Raw genomic sequence first — 23432 nt, 5'->3', positions numbered from 1 at the left:
TGTCTAACATCAGTTTTAGACTTTTTTCTATCCCTCAAACTATAACATCTACATTTAGACACAAACAAAACATGTGAAAGCTAATATTGATATCAGAAATGAATTAATAATTAATTGTCGAGAGAGACAGACAGAGAGAGAGAGAGAGAGAGAGAGAAATTGATTCTGAATGGTCTCACTGATTGTTTTTCTTTATCAAGCTGAGATTGTTGGTTGACCTTTGTATCATGAACTGTGCTTTCTATTCAATGCTCCGTCTGATATCAGATCTCTCTTAAATAACTATATCACGTCTCTTCTAAAATACATCTTAATTTAGGGTACTAATGTTGACATTAAAGACAAGTTATACGGTGTTATATTTGATGTTAATTTTACTCCAACGGCTAATTGTGGTCATAAAATAAAATTGTATATACAAATGAGATACATCAATTAAAAAAGTGTTCCGCACGGTGACAAAAGACTTGTTATCAGAGGCTGCTCTTGAAATAAAGGCATTTCTATAGGTGGCTATGCTTTTGCACGCAACCACAGGGTTACAACAGTTCATTTTAACGAATCACATTTTGGCTGGCAGCTTTGTGCTCACATCACACGTGTAGAGAGGACTGTGGTGACAGCGAGCAGAGCCTTAAATAAATAAAGCGCACACAGAGTGGTACTGTGTGTGTCTGTCAGGACTTAAACGGCGGAGCTAACGTGCTGCTTCGTTGCGACAGGGCGACTCCTCTTTTGCATTTCTTTGTTTAGGGGGTAAAATTGTCAGTGTAATTGTGTGGCAAGGAGGAGAAAAACCGGTCGGAGGAGGTGAGCGGGTTCGGGCCTGGACTGGGCTGGAGGAGCTGGTGTGACGTAGCTCTCCACCAACACACACACACACACACCGGCTGCCGCTGCGCCTGCCAGAATCTCAATGTGGGGAAATGACCGCGAGTGACCTCAAAGGAAGCACTGTGTTTTAGCAACTGCTATTATTTTCATTTAATCGTTAATCAAAGCAAACATGTGCGGTAATTTTTAGCGTTATATTTTAGATTAAAATACGTTACATTGCGGGGAAGGATACGGCTAGCTGGTCGCGCGACTGTCTCACTAGCTCGGGGCTAACATTAGCTAAGCTAAAATAGCCGGGTTCTCATCGCTAGCGGTCGGGCTTTTACATTTTCTCTTCCTGCAGATGCTAAGCTAAGCTAGGCTAGCTTGCTGCCATGGATAAAGCCAAGTCATTGATCGACAAGAAAGGAGCGTCTGGACCCTTTCATGTCAACAACGGCCAGAGCCAGAGGGGGTTTCACGCCAACGGCAGCTGCTGCAGCGGCGGCGGCAGCAACGGACCCAACAGCAGCAGCAGCACCTTTGACAACATGCATCACCTGCACGATGCAGAGTGCAACGGGTCCCCGGCGAAGAGGAGCAGACTACGGAGGAGGACGGAGTCGGTGCGGCGGAACAGACCCCGTAAGTGTCAACCAGCTTGAGGGAATTTGATTGTTAAATTATGCACATTATATGGCATGTTTTTTGTTGCTGGTTGTGTGTGTGCATGACCCGGGTAACAGCATCCTTGTGTACACCGACCAGCCCAGCCGGGGTTTGCACAACCATGCCGTGTTGTATTGCAGCAACCTGTGAAACCCATTGTGTATTCTCCTTTCACTTCCTTTTTATTGGGAGCTTTTATCATGTCGTGGTTTATGTTTCTGATAACAATCTTGTCCTTTCGGGTCTAGTTTTTCTGATCAGATTAGGTGGTAAGTGTCTCAGCCTACTGTCGTCAGGGAGACCCCCTTTTGTTATTATGAACCCTCAGGTTGCATTTGGTGCGCTGTGATTGGTCAACTACCCGGTGGTGAAAAAGCTCCTGATAAGTGGGCCTGGCTTGCCTCAGCCAACCAGGAGGCGACTCCTGTCTTCAGGAGGCAGGGGGACCCCGCCTCCTTATTTACCGAGTATTTCGGATGATGCGAGTGAAGCTCATCCGGGAAAACTTTGCCGTTTCTGCGCAGAATGTAGAAAAGTGTCTTTCAAAGTGTCGTTTTCTGTAGTCTGAAGTATCATTCCAAGACGGACGGAGGCCTGTAAAGCTTTTCTCCAACACGCTTGTCTATTTATGTTATTTTATTTTTCTATACACCTGTGAGCTGATACTTTGCCTCACGATGAAGCTTATAAGTGAAAAGAAACCTGGTAAGTGTGAGTTGGTCCGTGTTTCATTGAATATTTAATCATTAAATCAGAGAAATAATTCAAAAGCCTGTACTCATTTTTTAGGTGGGGTTTAGTGTTACTTGGTCTTAGGCTCCTAAAACAAATTATTCAAGTCTCTTATTTTCCTAAGTTTATCCTCGTATATTTATATTCAGTCAGACTGCACTGTTTATTCACAATGTTGCACATTTGAACCATGATGAAAAGGCAAAGACTGTACTGTTAAGAACATAAACATACTGTATTTGCTCCTGTGCAGCTGATCGCTCTCCATGGCAGAGAATTTCAGTATAACTTCCTTGCAGCAGATTTCCAGGGCTGTTCATTCAAAACACCAGGGTTTGTTGTGGCTGAGAGTGGCTGTCATGGTAAACTTGTTGTAAACTGTTGAAATGTTTGCAGCGAAACCATCTGCATGTTTAGAGGTCTTGTTGCTAAGTCATCTTGTTGGCATTCGTTACAACGTAATAATGTTATAGAGAGACAAAGAAGCAGAAAGGGTGGAGGCATTCTTTATTACTTTTGGCTTTTAAGGAATCTAAAAAATAAGTAACACATAACTGTCATCTGTGAGAAGTTTGCCTATTTCACTATTACTTAAAATCAGAGCTAACCAGTATTTCACCATGAACTTTTATTGTGTCACCGTATGATCTTGTAAGAACAGGATACTCATATTGAGGATTAATAACTAACTGTTCTGAGGCAATTATTTATTTATTATGTGACTTCAACAACTACAAGGCTTTGGATTTACAAAGGTTTTCTAAACCTGTTTGTTTACAATCTGCGGCCTATTTGAGTCTAACAGGTAATTAGCCTATGTGAGGGTAATTCAACACTTTCTTTGTTTGTTGCACTGCCTGATAGCAACTTTGCTGGTTTGATAATATAGAGCTGTCAATAGTGTGACACATGGTCTTTTTCAAGCAATGTACAGTATCTTTTCTGTTCTTGTTCCTTTGATTGATGGATCCATAGATCTTATTCAAATCTGTATTTTGGAGGGCAATACATTCAAGAAGTACTTTTGCAATCAGTTGTTTATTTTTATTTTTTAAAGGGAGAGGGAAAGAGACAGGGAGATCCGGTACAACAAGATAAAACAAAATGACCAGCTTCAAAAATGTACAAGAACATCTTTTGATGGTAAAGACATGTTGATAGTTTATTACATACAACACTGTAGATATGCAGTATGTACTGTGGCGACTGTATCTGTCAGTAAGATGAGATATTCCATTTGTAACCTGTGCTTAAGTGATACAAAACTAAAGAAACCAGTCTGAAAACAGGAAAATCATCATCAAACCAAATCACCACCACCAAACTGGTGTGATTATGTATGGACCAATAAGAGGAGATGTGGGATGTTGCAATGAACACATAGCTGATAATGCATTGATTCTTTACTGTGGTTTGCTTTGATGCTTAGTAGCCTGAGAGAGAAAGGCCCCACACCAGACTTGGCCCACATTACGTAATTAAAGGGACATCTCATCAGTAAACTTTGAAATGTCCGGTCAGAGCTCCTCTTCTTTATGGCTGACTTATCCTTGGATGGATGCCAGCCGTCCTGATAAACCCGGATAACAGTCTAAGCTTTTCTCCACTCAGGGCCCACCCTGGAATGTATTCCCCTCCAGGATGTGAGTTTTCACTTTTGTCCTCAGATTTATTTTGTCTAATCAGTGTTCGAGATGGGATTGGCGTTACTTTTGGGAACTTTGCCTGCAGCACCCTGTGTTAACACTTTATTTTAACCAACATGCTCATTCTCCAGCTCTTTTTCCTGTTTCTTTTGATACTTTATATAATTTTGTTTAACCACAAGCCACATTGTATATTATTGAGACAAATGGCTTTGAAGCTGGTGTGTTGCACATCACACACATCAAAAACAAAATTGAAGGCTATGATTTTATCATCCTGCAACTACACTGTTATGTGGAATAGGGATTTGCATTATAAATATGTTGAAAGAAGTTTTACATGCAGTACTGGCAGCAGTATCAGTAACACTAATCTGTTTTCAATGCAAGGCCAGTTGTTGTTTTTGCTCAAGCTCTCCAATAAATTTGATTAGTCAGATTGATGCAATGTTTGGTCTCAGTTTTTGAGAAATTTTGACTTGTGGGAGTGAGAGTAATAACTCATAGCAGGGAAAACATACTTTTCTATAAATCTCTATAGGGAGGGATTTCATTGTTGTTCAAGTGTTGAGACTCAGCTTGGGATTCCAATACAAGGTGTTTTTTGTGGGGTATGGCTGAAGGAGTAAGTTTGATTAGCAGTGGTCAGTGAACATGAACATTTAAGCTATTGAGAATCATAAAAGAATGTACAGAATTTTGAAATCAGGACCTAAGTTGAAACCCTGAATGTTTCGAGTTCAATCAGATGGTGTCTAAACTGTAGTTCAGGGCAAGGTTCACCCAGTATACAGCTGGTTTGTGTGTGTGTGTGTGTGTGTTTGTGTTGTGTTGTGTTGTGTTGTGTTGTGTTGTGTTGTGTTGTGTTGTGTTGTGTTGTGTTGTGTTGTGTTGTGTTGTGTTGTGTTGTGTGAATTACTCCCATAAAAGAATACAGGTTTGTCCAAAAGGTCTGCCACAGGTCAAGTCAATGTTCTACTACATTCGGTTGCAGATGAGTCTTGAACAGGGTTTGTTAACAAGTTTCAGTAAGAGTTTAGGTGATTTGTGGAGGGGGGGGGGCTGAAACTCCTCCTTCTGTCTGGAACTGTGCACAACTGTGTAGTGTTTCTTAAAAGCAAAAAAGACTCGCCCCATGTTCTATTATCTCTTCCATATGATGTGTAATTTTACTAGACAGAGAAGGAAAGATGGCAACCAAATTCTGTTTGTTTTACCAGATATAAAAATTGAATTCCCTTAATCTCAATGATAACGTTCCTGTGTCAATTTGTAGACTGAGGTTCATTCTGATAAAGCCTTTGTAGGTATATCGAGTTCCATCGCATTTTTTAAGCCCACACTGATATTTTAAAATGACTTGTTTTATCCAACAGTTTTTAAAAAAGAGCTTTAATTCAAAACTTCATTCAGAATTAATTGATAAATCAAGTCATTATTCTTCTAAATCAAACAATTTATGGATTCATTGTGAACATAATGGAAATAATCATTTATTGCAGCCCTAATTTGTTTATTATGACATAAAACAAAAAAAAACTCACTAAAAAAAGAGAGATTAACTGGCATTTCTGCTTGAATATATAACTACAGTAGTAAAATATGCAGCAGTAGCAGTGGAGGTAGTGATAGCTGTAGTTCTGTGAGTAATAATTGTAGTCCTATAAACAAAGGACTAAATCTTGTGCTCTATAATAAGGGTACATTGTTGTATCCACTGTGCACAACGTGTTCAGCTGCCCGCTGGTGTATTTTCTTGTCTTATCAAATAGGCTTGCAGTGCAAGTGTTGTTCATGTCCTGTCCTCTCTTTTTAGTGTAGTAGCACACAAACACCAGGCCTCTCTCCTAAACCTGAGATTAGAGGTTAAGCAATGGGAAACTTAATAGAAACGCTTGCTGACGATAATCCCAGAGGTTATGTTGGAAATCTGACAAGTGAGCATGGTGGAAAAAACTTCTATTTATGACACCTTCTAGACATAGTAATTCAAGTCAGACTGCACACACATGTACTGCACCTACAATGTTGGAAGTGCAAGACATCAATGCGTTGGCCAGAGACCTTTCACCTACATGGATACAAATCACTCCTCAACCAGCGACCCTGCTTCTTGCCATACTGACCTTTGGCTATTCACAGTGTGCATGTGTTAAAATGTGTCTGTATCAGAAACCTTGCACTATGAGGATTACAGGACATGTACATTTTCACTTCATTCATTGAGGAATGTTTAGGGGTGGTGTAGCATTACTAGTGACTTTTAGGCAGCAAATATTCAGGTCTCTTGGGGAGTTAGATGTCATGTTCAAGGAAATGACAAGACTTTGCTGAGGGACCATAATAGTTTTTTTTTTGTAGAAGATCTACAGGACTTCAGTGAATGAATGACAGAAAGAGTGTAGGCCATAAAGATGTACTTGAATTACAATACTTAATGAACAAATGTTTTGTATTTTGTTATATAATATTAAATCAATTTGTTACTTTGAAGGCACACACTTAACATGACTTCTGATGTAAATCATGCCCATTTCCGGTCTTCTATCTAAATACAGATACAGAGACAGATAATTTTGTTGGTTGAATGACTGTAGATACAGCTGATGACGTCTTTGCACCTCTACTTGGCCAGTACATTGTATTCCAGTGATGTCTTTTCATTAGGTACAGCATGTTTCTTGATGTCACTAGCCAGGTGACAGCAAACCAGTAATGTTTCCTTGGGCGCAATATAGCAATTTAGTTGTCAGTGTTGTTTTTCCACTGCACAAGGTAATTGTCATGGGAGAAATGCCAGTCAGTAACTGTCAACTAGACTAATCACAAAACCTGACTGATAACTCTGGAGGTTCAAAGGACACCTGTGATTAAAATACTAGCTCAGACATTTGAGAGATTCTCGGCTACACATGCCGCTAAAAGTGTGCGGTCTTTCTTTGTGCCTCTGCAAAAACTAGTTTTAAACAAGTTTGGAACCAGCAGGGACCAAATACTTGTAAAATAAGCAAGTGACTGCTGGATTTGTTCCACTCATGAGCCAATAAAACAATGGTAATCTATTGAGAAGATGCTAGATTTTTTGGAATCAACCTTACGAACAAATTCATTTTCATACCCTGGTTTTAAAGTATTAAACTGTGGAAACATCATTATTTGTTCACAATTTAAAAAAAAACAAAAAAAAAACTGATCCTCATGCTTTAACCATGACAACATATGCCACAAATAAATTAAAAAAACCTAAAAACTCCCTTTTTCACACAGCAGTCTATCTCTGTAATTATTTAACAGAGACCTTGAACTCTCACTGATGCAACAAGGAAACATCCAGTCTGTAAATTAACATTTCCTCCCACACTGAATAGATGTCTTCCCTATTAGTATTGGTTTCAATGTGGATTAGTGTCACATGGCCTAAATACAATTTGAGGGATTTCCACTATGACAACATTCAATTTTAGGAAGCGATGCACAGAGAACACATATTCTTGGCACATATGAATATAAAGGGTTCAGTTTGAGGACACAGTATTACATCAACACAAAATACAGTCTCTTAGCAACTCAGAATATCAGTGTGTTATTTATTTGTTTATTTTATTTCAGACAAGGAGTCCCTGATTTGTGATTTTGTTGTTATTGTTGTTTAGGTCATGTCATGTGTTAGTTGTGAGTGTTTTTGGCTGAGCCTGTGGAGGAAAATGTGATTGCCACTTGAGGCAGACACCACCATGTACCTTGGCTGGGACATGCTTTAAAATATATCAGAGAAGATCATATTTCTGTTTCCAGTGATTCACAGTTCTACCAAAGGGTTGGTGCTTGTTATAAGTACTTTTTTTTTTTTAGTGCTGAAGCGTCTTAGTAAAGAAATATGTTGTAGGAAACAAATATGTAATGCACAAAAAGTTGTCCTTTATGTGCATGCATCATAATAAAACATTAAAAAGGCAGAATATTATTAAGCTCCCTGTTTTCCAGTAGTAATCTATCTAATATAAAAATCACAAGTAGAAGATGTAATAAAATATTGAAAATTTTGTCAGTGTTTTGTTAGCAATGACAACAATTAAGAGTTCATTTGACTACTTTTTAAAAAAAAATCAGATAAGTTAATTTTCCAGTGAAGACACTGCAGAATCTTTGCGTCTCATTTTGTGTTTACAGACGCTGGAGGCGGTCAGTAGGTGAGAGGGGACGATGACGAAAAGTCAACCAAACAATAATGGAGGTGATAGGTGACCCCTGCAGAGAAGTAACCAAACACCAACCAATATAGTAGAGCAGCAACAGGTGATAGGGGCAACAGTTGTAGCATCAACAGGTAGCAGCAGCACTGGTGGTGTTTAGTCATACAGGTTCAATTACTGAGAACTGTGGTTTTCAAGTGCACAAAAGTCTTGTCAAAATATCAAGAACACATATAAAGCAAATTAAATCAACACCAAAACAGACTATGACACAATCTCATCAAGGTTGACTGATCATTAAGCGACTTGAGGTGCTATTTCTGGCAACAATGCTTTATATATATTTTGCTATCTTTTCAGGTGCTAATAATGTTTACCTTCAAAAAGAGAACAACAAACTTGAAAAACAGCACTATTTTGAACTGACTGCAGCCCAATCCCAATCTGACGTTAATCTGAAAGTGGACTTTGCCTCAATAAACCAGAACGAGTCATTTAGTTCCCTCCAGAGCATGTTGTGAAACAGTCACATCTCCTGATCGTCATGCATGCTGAAAGCACAGAGAGGACCAGAAAGGGTCAAAACATCATCAGTCATATGCAGACTTTTAGGGCCCCACAGCTCAACGTACCAGTAATTCACTAGTGCTTCACTAGTTATTAAGACTAAAAATCTCAGAATAATGCTTATCTGTTTATCTACTTTAATCATTATTGTCATTGTGTAAAGCAAAATTGCACAATATCCCCCAGCTTTATAGCATTCTTTTACACTTGCAAACCAAGACCAAGTTCTGCCTTTCTGCATGCAAGAAAGTAGCATATTAAGCATGTTTTATTCTGTTCTGCTCTGTTCTAGTACTATGTGACAGTAAACATAATATTTGGCTGTTGATCGAACAAAACAAGACATTTAAAGATGTTTTCTTGGGCTTTAGAAAAACTGTATTGGCCATTTCTCTCTATTTTGTTTTTGTATTTAGCATTTACCTCCCCTTTATAAACAGTTTTTCTGTGTTATTAAAGTTGTTTATATGTTAAGGATCTGGGTTTGCAGTGTCTTGGTTGATCAGTGGGCCAGCCTGTCAGTATTCACTAAATATTTGGATTCAACATTCTTTAGTTGGATGCTGCTGGTTCCCACAACAACAACATATGTTAGTGAACATGTGTTGTCTGCACAGGGTTTTCATTGTTCCAAAACATAGATGCACTGATTAGTTCCTTGACATTCTTTTGTCACCTATATACTGTGTAACCAATATAAAACATAAAATGTTTCATAATTTTTCAAAGACTTAAATAATGCTGAGAGACAATCTCTATGATCTGAATCTCAGTAACCCGTCTCACAATGTCAGCAAATACCTAAAGAGCACAGCGCGTCTTCAACATTTACCTTGTCCGACCAGAGCAACCAGATGTTTGTTAAACTGCCAGTGCAAATAATAGAGGATCAATGCAGGTTGTTTCTAAATATAGTACAACTTTGCAAACCTAGAATAGAAAAGATCCTACTGCCAAAATGAGTTTTTTGTTTAGGTTGAGACTATGATTTTATTGTCTAATAGGGTTGGGTGATGTGACGTATTCGTATACAGTGTGACGATAGAAGTGTGTGTACTGGTAGAAAGTTTGCAAGGAAAATAATCAAATATAATGAACTATGGTATGTTATTCCAAACTATCTCTTAATTGAATTTACAGAACAATTATAGTGTATTGTGATATAACTGTTACTGTGATATCAAATTATATTTATTCCATGATAGAAGATTTTGGCCATATGCCTACCCCTGTTGTCTGCGATTTTATGCATTGATTAATGTTGATTAATGTTATTGATTAAAATCAAGGCAACCTCAGTGTTACTCTATATAGTCACATTTTTTTTTACTTCTCAAGGCAAAAACAAATACAGAGGGTCATACAAAGCCTTAGTTTTTCTTATATTCTCACTATTCAAATTGTTCAATTCCAATTCCACTTTTATTTGGTGTATTTTCATGAGGGCTGCAGCTAATGATTATTTATCTTATTAATTAATCTGGCAGTTGATTAATTGTTTTATATCCGAAAAATGCCCATCACAATTTCTCAGAGATTGCGTCTTCAAATTGTTTGTTTTGTCTGACTAACTGTCCAAAAGATATTAATCAAAGTTGGAAATCATCATAATGGAGGATAAAGAACGTGTGAATGTTTGTCATATTTGCTTGACAAACATTTGCAGATTACAATTCTGTGAGTCAGTTTTAATTATCACACAAATAAAGCCCACTGTGTTTAATTAAAAAAAGCTGATGTTACCTCTACGTTAAATATAGAAGTTGCTTTGTGGTGCGTTAAAAATGTATTGCAGCATCAGTTCCCTTCCATGCATGCCAGTAAATCTTACTTTAATTGAATTAGATTGATCGGGAGACAAGAAGCAAGTAAAAGACGGGAAGAGGAGCAGGAGAGAATGAGAAAGGGGAAAGAAAATAGAAGAGCGAGGAGGGAGGATGATTAGTGAAAAGGGAAGAAAGCAAATGGGGGAAAGTGATGCAGTTGGTGTAGACGGAGAGGGAGAAAGATAGATAGATGGTGTGCACGAGGATGCGGTTGAGGCTGAGAGATGGAGCTAAGTGAAAGAGAAAATAGGAAGCTGAAGAGAAGGGAAGATGAGGAGATGATGGAGGAGGGGGGTTGTCTGTTTCCATGGCGACCATGGCTCTTGTTGAGCTGCGGTGGTGTTTTTTTTTCCCTGAGCTGGTTGTACTGGAAGATTTTTTTTTGTGCTGAACTCAATGTTCTCTCCAACTAACCATCCAGACCAGACATTTTCCTCTTTTCTTCTACCTTCTCTGTGCAGGAGTGTTGTAATGTTGCCTTCATACAGTTATAATAATAATAATAACTTTATTTCTATAGCAGCTTTTAAAAACAACAGCTTACAAAGTGCTTTGACAGAGAGCAGTTAATCACAAAGTAGAAGGAAGCCATGAGGCCAACATAGCAGAGATAAGGCTGAAGAAAACAATTCTTACATAAGAACAATAAAATACAGCATAGGATCAATTACAAGACATTTCAGATACCAAGGAAAAGAAATCAAGTAATAAAAACAGAATTCAAAAGTATGTAAGTATATATAGCGAATAGAATTAAGCAAATAAGTAAGATGGAAAACATTACATAAAAGTGACATGAAAGTTGACGCAGGTTGAACCTGTTCATAAGACAGGTGTCGCAGGTTCTTAGCAGAGACTCCAGTCTGGGACTGCAACTAATGGTTATGCTCATTATTAACCCTCAGGACGGGTTGAGAGCATTTGCAAGTGTGTACAATATTTCAACCTGTTTTTTGGGTTCCAGGCATTGTCATTTCTCACATTCCAAGATAATGTATTCAAATAACAGTCCAACCATCATTTAAAACCAAAAAGATATCCAGGTTACCATCATATATGGCGACAACAACAGGCAGCAAATAATCACATTTGAGAAGCTGAAAACCACAAATAATTGGCTTCTCTTGCTTAAATAACTGCTGAAATAATGTATCAATTATTAATAAAACTCCAGTTTACAGTGTAGCACTTTACTACTAAACCATATAATAACAGATGTACACTGACATATATTAAATAACTGCTTGATCTGCTGGATAGATGTCCAACCGTAGTTTGGTCACAGTCGCTGTATTATCAGCAACAATTGTAATCCATTTATGTAGTATCACATATCCGATATTATATTTATTTTGTCCATTAACATAACGGTATCTCTTTAATCACAGCTGCCATGTGTTGCTGGGTTTTATTCAAAAGAAATTCACTTTGGTTTCCCAGACTAAGGAAAAAGTCTAAAACATGTATTTTTTGCATCTTTGTGGTCAGCTTTAAAATCTGTTTGACTGATTATTGGCATCAGTCAAATCCAGTTTTTGTCTTTTTGATCTGTATTATGTGTTGTTTTTAAAAGTAAAGAGTTAAAGCACAATCTTCCTGTTCTTCTCTCCAGCCTTCCCCTGGTTTGGTATGGACATCGGTGGCACCTTGGTAAAGTTGGTTTACTTTGAGCCAGTCGATATCACTGCAGAGGAAGAACAGGAAGAAGTGGAAAACCTCAAGTCTATCCGCCGCTACCTCACCTCAAATGTGGCCTATGGTATGTCTCTACACACACATGTATACACACAGACACACCCACATACTTTAATCTGTTAACACATGTGTATCTTAAGCAAGTCATGCCAGGTCAAGGACGCCTTACAGGCAGATAACAGGTCATACTTTACAATGTGTGTGTATTGCATAAGACTAATATGGTGTTTTGTTCTTGACTTCAGCTTCAGTTATTATACATATACTAATGTTTATGCGCACACAACAACAGTAAACAGAAGACAGAAAAAGTAAACAAAAACACAGATATGGAATACAATTTTATGTTCATATTAATTCATTGAAAATAATAATAAACTAAATAAACAGCTTTCATTAGATTGTTTTTTAATATATAAATGTATCTGAGGACAGTATGTAAGAATCTTATAGTATAAAAATCATTCCTCCCTCATTCAGGTAAAACTGGCGTCCGTGACGTCCACCTGGAGCTAAGGAACCTGACCATGTGCGGCAGGACGGGGAACCTCCACTTCATCCGCTTCCCAACGCAGGCCATGCCCCGTTTCATCCAGATGGGTCGCGACAAGAACTTCTCCAGCCTGCACACAACACTCTGCGCTACCGGAGGCGGGGCGTACAAGTTTGAGAATGACTTCAGAACGGTGAGGCCAGAGAAAGTGTCTGATAGGCGTTCAGTCAAGAGTGTCAAAATTACAATCTTTCTTTCTGTGAACATTTGATTACTGAGCTGCAATAAATGGATTAATCAATGTCAGATGCAATATGCAACTAATTTGATGATTAATTAATCATAGGTCATTTTTAAAGTTTCATCTTTTTTAATGAGGTAATTTGTCGCTTTTCCTTTTCCTACCTTATACTAAAATGAATGTCTTTGTCAACAGCCATTTTTCACTGTTTTCTATTGACAAAGTGATTAATTAAGAAAATAATCTTTAGTTGCAGCCCCAGTTCATGTTAACTATTTCATATTTACAGTACAGAATTAAAGTTCTCATCTGTTACAATCTGATGCTTTGATGTTTCTGCAGTTGATTAAAGTTATTCATACATTTCTACATCATTTTTGTCAGTCAGCAAATTTGATATCTGTCTGTCTCAGTACCTGAGTTCATTGACCCTTTCTGCAGTGCAGCAGGATCAATGAACTCTCCCTCGGCACTGCAGCATGAACTGAGCTGGACCTTATGCACCCTCAAATGCTTTGAAAATCATTTTGGCTTCATAAAAACTGACAAGTTGTTGCTTTCAAGGAATAATCTTTTACTTTAAATCATGTTGAACGGTCAAAACCCCTTTGACAGTGTTTAGCTGAAATAGTGTCCTTTAACTCTCCTCCATTTGTGCTGCAGATGGCTGACCTGGAGCTGCTGAAGCTGGACGAGCTCGACTGCCTGATCCGCGGCCTGCTGTTTGTGGACCGGGTTAGCTTCAACGGACACCCGGAGTGCTACTACTTCCAGAACCCATCAGACACCCAGAGCTGTGTGAAGAAGCCCTGCACCCTGGAAGACCCCTTCCCCATGCTGCTGGTCAACATCGGCTCCGGGGTCTCCATACTGGCCGTGTACTCAGAGAACAACTACAAACGGGTGACTGGGACCAGGTGAGGACACACACCTATGTAGGCCTAGTGAGACCAGAGGAAAGCAGCCTTTTCTACTATATATATATATATATATATATATATATATATATATATATATTAATTACATAATGTCCATCTGGAGTCCTAAATCAATGAACTTGAACTTGTTGTTTTGCATGAATGAATATGTGCAAAAGGTGAAGGTGGCTGAATGTTTTTTATAGCTTCAGTATTCCAGCTGTTCTTTATCTATGGTCACCTTTTGTACCTTTGTACTTTCTTAATAGTAGAGCTAGATTAGATAGTGAGGTGTTGAATACAGTCGCAAAATCAAAGAGAGTCTGTCCGAGACATGAGAGCTTGTTGATGTTGGAAGTAATACTAGTTCTTTTACATTTATATTGTATTTAAAATGCCTCCTTAATATCTTTCACAACTCATTAAACTAGTTTAGCCAACCTCAGTTCTTTTTTTCCTATTTCACACTTTTCCTCCTCCTTTTGTTCGTTCTTTTATCCTAACACTGATCTTTTTTCACTTCCTCTCCAATGCTTTTCACTCTGTTATTGTGTCTTTCACACTCTATCTCCTGCTTCATCTCCTCTTCGTTTCTTACCTTCAGTCTGGGAGGTGGTACATTCCTGGGCCTTTGCTGTCTGCTGACTGGCTGCGAGACGTTCGAGGAGGCGTTGGAAATGGCAAGCAAGGGCGACTCTACCAATGTGGACAAACTGGTGAAAGACATCTATGGTGGAGACTACGAGCGATTTGGCCTGCAGGGCTCGGCTGTTGCATCCAGGTGGGTGAGATGAGGGCTCTGTCACCTGAAGGTTCACAGTGTTCCCTCAGGTCACTGCAGCAAAACACACAGTCCTGTGAATACAAACTGTGTCAAGGTTCATTACTGAAAAGGTTGTGATTATACTGGAAAAGTTTCTCTGTCAATATTTTCATCCTACCAAATTGGTAAAAGACACTAAGAGGAGAGAAGAAACAGCACTGGACTGTAACTGAGCTGGGCTATGAATAATGTATTATTAGAATTGTGAGTGAGATATATTAAAGAAAAAACATGAGGAACTCCAGGGGCATTTGCAGAACACAGACCTTTGAGGACATACACTATCTCGCCTGTAGTTCAGATCTGCTCCAAGATGTAATGGGTTCTTTCTAGGCCCATGGTACACCCTGCCAGCAAGTTTAATGAGAATTGAGCAAATCTTGCTAACAAACAAACAAAAACAAAAAAACTGAACTGAAAAAACTATCTCTATCCATTTTGCTTCGTGAAAATCTAGATAAACCTACATTGATCTCCACTCAAAAAAATATAAAACTAATTAAGGCATTTTATGGAAAATATTAAACCAATCATGTAAAGTGGATGAAATCAGCTTAGAACTTGCTAAATCAGCTTAAAAGAGAAATCGCTCACATAGCATAGCTAATAGTACAAATGTGAATTTTCCAAAATTACTTCAAAGGGTATTTATGTGTGGACACAGTGCTGAATCATGCTCAGTGTGAAATTATGGCTGCACAAAGGACACAGTGATAACATAAATACACATACCAGCAAATGGTGTATAAAATAATGGTTGACTGCGTACACACACACACACACACACACACACACTCACACGCACACTCTTGTACACACAACTTCACTTGCTAATCTGGGATTAGTATGTATACAGTAAACCTGCAGCTCTCTGTGCAAAGGTTGATCCATAAAGCAAAGGGAAAAAAATGATTTTCACACAGTCATCAGATTATAATCACTATTTCTTTTCATTGTGTCCCATCACGACAACAATAATGTAATTTATTGAAATACACACACAGACACACGCACACTAGCAAACAACACTTGTTTACTGTTGTTGTGAAGGTTATCATGACATTGTCAGAGATCAAATGTTTGTTTTTTTGTGGTGTGTTTTCACAGTTTTGGTCACATGATGAGCAAAGAGAAGCGAGACAGCATCAGTAAGGAAGACCTGGCCAGAGCCACACTGGTTACCATCACTAACAACATAGGATCCATAGCACGCATGTGTGCTGTCAATGAGGTACACACAAATGCACACACATATATTCACTCGCGAACACACACCGCTCCTAAGAAAAAAATGTTGTACAATTAAATCTGGATTTGAAAGTTTTGCAGCCAAACTCAAAGTTGTTATTTTCTGGAGTGAGGGATCAGCCGGGAGTCTTTCTGTGTGCTGTGAGCTTCTTTACAGTGTTGCCTTGTGGCATGGCGATCAAGCAGCATTGTACAGGGCTATCACTGCACACAGAGCTGCAGCAAAGACACGCACACATGTCCACCAACCGCAGGGTTCAGGGCTCATGTTGATACTTTTGTATGAAACTGAGACCAAATAACGACTCATACCTGCTTTTTAGTAAAGAAATTGAGATATATTTGGCCCTTAAACAAATAATTAGGGTTTTAAAAGACTCGCTGAGCAGTTAAACGGAAGAATAAATGAGAAAAAAAAGTATTATCTACTCGTGTTTTCCTCTGGCTGGGAACAAATACAGACCTCCATCCTTTCCCTTCTTATCTTTTCGAAAGCAGAAAACCACAAACGTATAATATTGGTGTCGGTAGTTTATTTATTTGCCATTCTTTAAAATTCACCAACCACTGTGGCCATGCCTTGTAACCTGCAGGACTTTCATCAAATATTGAATTTACATAATTCATTGTCAAAGTCCAACTGGGGGAAAAGCTCCCACTGTCACCTTCTTTGTCATTTAATAGTATTTAACATTTCCTTTCCTGCACACCTACATCATTTACACACTTGTTTCACTGGATTATGTCAGGTAATTTGCATGAAATTAATTTAAGCAAATAATATATTTACATGACACACAGGAAAAAGATTTTAACCGCATTTTGCAGGATAATGCAAATTGCTTTGCTTCCATTTTTAAAGCTTTCCAATTTCCAAAAAACAAAACAACTAATTTAATCAGCATTTGTTTTATTCAATCCCATCAGTAGTAAATACTTCAAGACCTTTTTTATAGTAGAGCATATTAGTAACCTGTTTATCAGGTCTACAGCACCACCATGTGGTGAGCAAAAGTAGTTGCATTTTGCCCCTAGTTTCTGATATCATTGTATGGGACAAAACATTTTTTATGACCTCATCTGTTTTAAGCTTCTTGTTTTTTTAATTTTGTGACTGTTTATACATGGAATCATTTTTTATAAATAGACTAGTGTTCACAATGTCTATTTATTAAAAAAAAAAAAAGCAGGGAGCACCAGTGATGCAGTCAGTGTACTCTTTATTTATGAAACAACCTTTAGCATTTTAAATTTTCTTTTATCCTTTAATTCATTATTTCTCAATGCATTTTCTGCATTTATTTTTGTCAATAGTACAGGAATGACATGAAATGAGGGGAGGGAGAAATGGGGAATGACCTTCCACAAACATCCCTGGTCTGGTGCAAATCAGGAACTTTGCATTTTATGATTGGCCCTTGGCACCTCAGCCTTTCACATTTTTAAATGAGGATTTAGTTTCCACACGTAATGGGTCTTGCTTTTCTGACTTTTTTAATGTCTCTCTTCGTATTAGAAAATTGAGCGTGTGGTGTTTGTTGGGAACTTCCTCCGCATCAACACAGTGTCCACAAAACTGCTAGCCTATGCCATGGACTTCTGGTCTAAAGGACAACTAAGAGCCCTCTTCCTGGAACACGAGGTGAGCACTCCACTGATGAACTATTGGATGAATTTCTAACTTCTAGTCAGACCTGAAGAAAGCCAGGATGAAAATGTCCTTTTTTTCTAAAGCTTGAGTCTTGTCTTTGGATTCCTGAACCCTGCAGGCAGTGTAACTCACATCAAACTTATATCACAGTGTTTCTGTGTGTAAAAAGAGTATATGTGTTTGCACCAGGGTTATTTTGGAGCTGTCGGGGCGCTGATGGAACTTCTCAAAACAACAGAGGACCCGTGAAGGAAATAATGCCGTGACATCATCATCCCTCGACAAGACGATGTCATGCACCCCTGAATGCTGTGATGTCATCAACTCTCGATGCTGTGACGTCAACAACTTTCGATGCTGCTGAAAGGTCCTGTTCACAGAGGCCGCTAAAGGAACAATAAGAGAGAGACACAGAAACTGAGAAAAGCCATTTTAATAATTTAACACTTGTAAATAATTATAACCTCTAACATTCATCTCCTAAACTTCCCAAACAGAGTCCCCCTATCATAGAGGTTTTAATATTGTAATCTTTAATTTATGGTTTCCTGTAATCAGCCCTGTGTCAGGAAGCACAGAGACACAGAGTATTTTAATGTTTTTTGTCACGGTGTGTATTTGTGTGAATAGCTACTGTAGCATTACGTCGTGGAGGCTGTGGTTCCACAGGCGTCTATTTGTGCAACAATTCTTTAAGATGGGATGTCTGCACAAAATGAAGGTAATTGGGCATTTTAACCACCAGGGACTCAAGGAAATTCATTTTCTGCAACCCAGAACAGAAACACCAACAATGCCTCCTGCCTTCAGCTGTCAGAGTGCAGACTGACTGCTGTAGCCGAACCTTTCAGTAATGTCACTGATGCTGTAAAAGCATCACAGGGTAAAGGTTGGGAAGCATTTTGTTGTTGCACAAAAAGTTGCCCACCATACTCCAGTCTTTTAGGGAGTGCAATGAAGCCAAATCCTGTTGAGATTCGTACAACAGCTGCTTCCTTCAGTCCAAATGGAAAACAGAAAAACGGTCTTTAATTCTTTCTGTTGCTCCACTGCACATGGCCTTTGCTTTTATTGTTTTGTTTCTCCTCCGTCTGCCTACATGTTAACAACATTAACAACACCATATTGCCACACATGCATACCTAATCTGCTGAGTTTAGTGTTAGATCATGGGACCAAGACATTGTCTTCCAACGGATGGCGCTATAGAAGGTGTCCGAATTGTTGTTTTCTCTCAACTAGCATTACTGCCACTACAGTTTAGAACCCCGTCTGCCTTCGCCTTCTTCATGTTGTTGGCCAACATTCCCCAGCTGATCAGTTTTTCATTCTTCTTCGACCATTTTAGATTAGTTAAAATAAGATTTGGCCTATCAAGTAAATAATGAAAAATGCACATCCCAAGTCCAAGGTGATGTCTGAAATTGTCTTGTCAGTCCCAATGATATCTAGTTGCATATGCTATAAAACAGAGAAAGGCAGGAGTGTCCATATTTGAGACCCTGAAAAAATGAATTTCCTGCAATTTTTGCCTGGGAAAATTACTTATCAATTTTTATTTCTTTTTTTAATCAGAATTTAACACACATTATGGCACTGGCATGTTTGTCCTGATCCAAGTCTATATCAAAACTAGAACATGCACCTTAGACAAGCTTTTTTTTTTTTTTTTTTCTCAAATCGCATTTTACAAAAATATTGGCTCTTTCAAATTGTAGTGAAACAATGGCCTGAGAGTCTGGGATGGAAACCCTTCTTGATATCCTGAATTGCCTGTAATAATGTTCTGAGAAGACATTTTAAAGGAATTGTATAATCTGGAGAAGCTAGAATTGTAAATGACATGCACACCTCAGCTTCTAGGCAAGGTTTGCTTGTTATTGTGGATGACAGTGAATTGCAGACACCATAGCTGTTTTAAGAAACCTAGTTTATAGTTTCCTGTAATGTCCCCTTCCTCCCAGTCTGGACCTTTACAGCCTTTTATCTCTGTGTAATCTCCACACAGTTATACTATAAATCTGGGTGGTGCTATCGCCACTTTCCACTGCTTTACATATTTAGAACCACTGTCTACACGCCTTTACTCTCCAGCAGAGAAACTGTGCTCTTGTAAATTACCACCATCTCTCAGTTTTATACACTACACTTTTTGTTGTTAATATACCTCCAACCCATCACTACCCACATTTTCCTGAAAAGTGTACAAGTTTTTTTTGACAGGACCTTTATAAAGTTTAACCCTCAGTAATAATAACAAGGCTAAGATCCCTAACAGCTAGTTGAATGTTGTGCAAGTATTCTGAACGTCTTTGCACAAAATCAAGTGATTCCTGTAATCGACTTTATACCATCTAACGTACCCACGGACTGCACTTTGACCTCAGCAAATATTTTTTTTTCTGCTGTGCAGTTTGATAATGGGCCACATAGTTCTTCGAAAGTTATTCAAACCTGATGTTTTTATCCACAATAAACTAACATTTTAAGAGATTTGCTGTTGAAGCAGTAACATTTGCAAATTATAGATTGAACATATTCAAAACAGATGAGGGCCCTTTATAATGTTTATAATTAGGGTTAATCCTCTGTAATTCATACATACTAAAAGTTAAAAAAGTGTGTATTGTCTGTATTGGATACTTGATTGTAACTGGCTTTATTAACTATATGTTGGCTTCAGTAATCCAAATGCCAACACTTGTGCAAGTGTTACAAGTAAAACTGGCAAATACTATTTGGTAGTAGTGTTGTGGAGGGATTTGTGCATTTTGCAAGCATTTCCTCTGCAGTGGTGACACTGCAAATGTTCTTTTAAGGTGCTTTTATGGTCTGTTTTTAGATTTGCCTTTTTTCCAACTCATGTTTGGATGATAAAAGTGGCCTCGACCAGCCAGGTGCCGCTCAGCTTTAAAACTGGGCTGGTGTTGGTTATCTTGTGCCACCCCTTATTCTCATATAAAAACCCTCATCAGTTGCCTTCACTGTGTGTTAGCCTGGTTACACCGCGTCTGTGCCCTTCATATTCCTGTGTGATTTCATTTCTTACCTGCTGAACTTCACCTCACTGTTTTTGTTGTGTTGTGCATGTGATTCTCTTTGTGTTCGGGTGTCACACTTGCTTTCTTTGCTTGTTTTTTTGTTTGTTTTGTTTTTGCCATGGTACTGCAGCAGATGATTCAGTGCAGTTAACGCACATTAAATGTCAGTGTTCGGCATTCACAACTATCTGCTAGTCCCAAGATTGTTCTTCCACTCGTACTGTTGTGGTTTTGATAATAAAATTTGATCATTTAGAACCCCACATCATACTTTCGGTAACACAAATCAATTATAATAAGAACTGGAATGTTAGATGTTTACCTGATACCTCTATTTTTATTATTTTTTGGGTAACAGTTTGGTTTGGGAACATTTTTCAAAAGGTATGTCCTATTATGATCGTTATCCTGCTTTTGTTGTGGCCAGTAGTGAGTAATAATGTGAGTCTACGTGTTATAATATGTGTTTTGAATATAATGTTGTACAGAGTTTCTTTTCATGGTTCATTTTCGGTTGGCACAAAAGAACCAGTGCGATTGTTTCCTGAAATGTATATCCCTGCTTTCATGCTCTGTCAGGCAGAAGAAGCCTTTTCAAACATGTGGTGATTTGCAGCATTTATAAAAGTGATCAGACTGGAAAGAAGTTGTACCTCTTAAACACATATCATCGTGTCCTGCAGAGCCTTTTATCTCAAAACAGATGGACGTCCAAATCGAAGGAGCATTTCTTCATGGAAGCCAGTTTTAACATTTTTTTAATCTGCTGTTTAACATGTGGCTCAGTCCTGGTGTCTGTTTGAAGATGATGCTTTGACTCTGCATAACATAGATGACATGTTTTAAAGTTAATTTTAAAGTGTACCTGTATGTTTTCAGTCACAGTGTAACTGCAAGTTATAGCATATTTTCCATATTCAACTAATCTAAAACTGTTCTAAGCCAAACTCACAAGTTGCCATGTGGATATCATGAGTCCCAATATGTGTAGTATTTTTGTACCTAACTATTGTACTGATGCACCACTGCAGCTTCAGTGTTTTTGACTACAAAAACCAAAATAACACTTTAAATTCTTCACATTAACCGTGTTTATGTTTTCAGCAACAATGCTCAAGAGACCCAACCATTCAAAGCAGTATCACATAGTTGACATCTTTATTAAGTTTTGCCATTTTCTGTGACTGCAACACAGATACAGTATGAGGCAAGAATTCAGATAATTATGTTATTAAGACTCAACAATGTGGCTGTTTATCTGCTTTGATGGTGGTCTGAGTTGTGATTTTAGAGTTTGGGGTTTTGAACCTCACTTTTGTTTCGGGTTAATTTCCCACCGGGACCACCTGTACTCGGATCAGTATGTATGTCTCGGTACTGTAAGGAGCGTTGGCTGAACGCGTCCACCGAACGGCAAATGTCATGTCCCCCATAGTGTTATCTAACTAACAGGCTATGCAGTAACTCATCCATTGATCTCTTTGTCCCTTTCAACAAACTCACCTCTTCTCTAAAGCTACCAGAGTTGATTTGACTTGTTTGTAAATGTTTTTAAAAATATATGCAACCCTGTTAGTTCTCCCCTTGTAAGAAATCCTGTTTGAATCTTGACGGAGTTTCTCCTCCTGAAGTTTCTGTCCTGCTGATATAGTTGTAAACACTATTTAAGGTGGAAGCTCGCAACAGGATGCTTAAGGCTGAATTATGAACCAATTTAGTGAACTAAGCGCGCTTTTTCAGTGTGATCTGTGTGACGTAATCATGCTGAACATGTACGCACTGTTTACATACCTACAGTTATTATGAATCCAAACTTTATCTTGTTGGATGAACAACCCTGGTAAACACCTTGTTGCTGTCAGACTTCAGTCAAAGTGACGCAATGTCCCTTGTGACCTTCTGACCCTTTTCACTTGTGTAACGTTTTTCGCACTCACTTTGCTGGAGGATTTCCTCAGAGGTTCTTAATCTTGTCAAACATCCTGTTGCGTGGACACGTCCAGCCTATTGAAAACTGTCTTCTGGAATGCTTGACTGGCAGGACAGACCTTAACACCCTTGTGTATTTGATTGTACAGAGATTTTGTAAATAATATTAATATGATATATTCTACACCAGCAATCTGTCTGTTGATTAAGTTGTTTCAACTGTTCAGGGCCTGGCTTCCCAAACATGACTCGGCACTTATTTACAATCCCGACGCAGACAGAAGACGCACCGAGACAAACCACTTTTCTCTGTAGCTCTGTTCTGCAGCTGTAATGAATAATATTAGGACTAGATATATTTGTAGACAATTATTAGTGTTTGGCAGCCATTGTAGAGTCCCTCGTTTTAACCTTTATTGTCACTTTAATATAATTTTATCAATTCCATTCAGATCCATTTGACTTTTATTATATATAACCATGCTAAATAAGTCATACGTACTCTGATTGAGAATTGAAGGGGAATGTGGTCTGTTCAATAAATGTTTAGATTGATGCTCTTGGTGCCCACAGTTCGGACGCTTGTTTTCTGTCTGCTGGATTTCTGTGCCGCTTGTTCCACACCGGCTCCTCTGGCTGTAGACGTTTTGGGAAGCCCAGTGCTGGTTGTGGGCGTCAGTTCTGCTGCTGCTTTTAACTCCGGTTTGAAATAAGAAAGGGTTAAAAAGAAAGAAAAAAATATAATAAAAAAAATGGCTCCCTGCCTTGTGCAATGCGTATGTAATGAAGTGAAGAGATTTTTTTTTTTCTAAAACGGAATTAAACTAAAACTGGATAAGAGACATGTGTTCTGGGTGTTTCTTTTACTCTGTTTATGAAAGACAGACAAACAAACAAAGATAAGACAGGCAGAAACAAAGACTAATAAAGAAAGAAAAAAGACAT

At 38.4% G+C, this 23432-nt stretch overlaps 1 protein-coding gene across 2 annotated transcripts; it reads left to right on the top strand.

Annotated features, from left to right (window-relative positions):
* Positions 1-681: 681 nt before the first annotated feature.
* Positions 682-23327, top strand: LOC131993285 (pantothenate kinase 1-like). Of its 2 annotated transcripts, none has more exons than XM_059359116.1 (8): positions 682-1461; positions 12062-12208; positions 12625-12830; positions 13542-13795; positions 14400-14576; positions 15726-15849; positions 17383-17508; positions 17707-23327. In XM_059359116.1, the coding sequence occupies exons 1-8, from the start codon at positions 1212-1214 to the stop codon at positions 17764-17766; spliced, it is 1344 nt and encodes a 447-aa protein (XP_059215099.1). In that variant the 5' UTR covers positions 682-1211; the 3' UTR covers positions 17767-23327. The 2 variants fall into 2 exon arrangements, with proteins under 2 accessions (XP_059215099.1, XP_059215100.1); XM_059359117.1 differs by lacking the exon at positions 682-1461 and adding an exon at positions 1872-2190.
* The last annotated feature ends 105 nt before the right edge of the window (positions 23328-23432 follow it).

The sequence above is a fragment of the Centropristis striata genome, chromosome 20, assembly GCF_030273125.1.
Source record: "Centropristis striata isolate RG_2023a ecotype Rhode Island chromosome 20, C.striata_1.0, whole genome shotgun sequence".
In the NCBI taxonomy this organism is placed as follows: domain Eukaryota; kingdom Metazoa; phylum Chordata; class Actinopteri; order Perciformes; family Serranidae; genus Centropristis; species Centropristis striata.
This window is presented reverse-complemented; position numbering and strand designations above follow the sequence as displayed.

What these genes read in the sequence shown, in the direction of transcription:
- LOC131993285 (XM_059359116.1), top strand. Translation starts at nt 1,212, where the DNA reads ATGGATAAAGCCAAGTCATTGATCGACAAGAAAGGAGCGTCTGGACCC. An exon ending in GGTGCGGCGGAACAGACCCC is followed by an intron (nt 1,462 to 12,061) that starts GTAAGTGTCAAC and finishes TCTTCTCTCCAG; the next exon opens with CCTTCCCCTGGTTTGGTATG. An exon ending in CCCTCTTCCTGGAACACGAG is followed by an intron (nt 17,509 to 17,706) that starts GTGAGCACTCCA and finishes TGTTTGCACCAG; the next exon opens with GGTTATTTTGGAGCTGTCGG.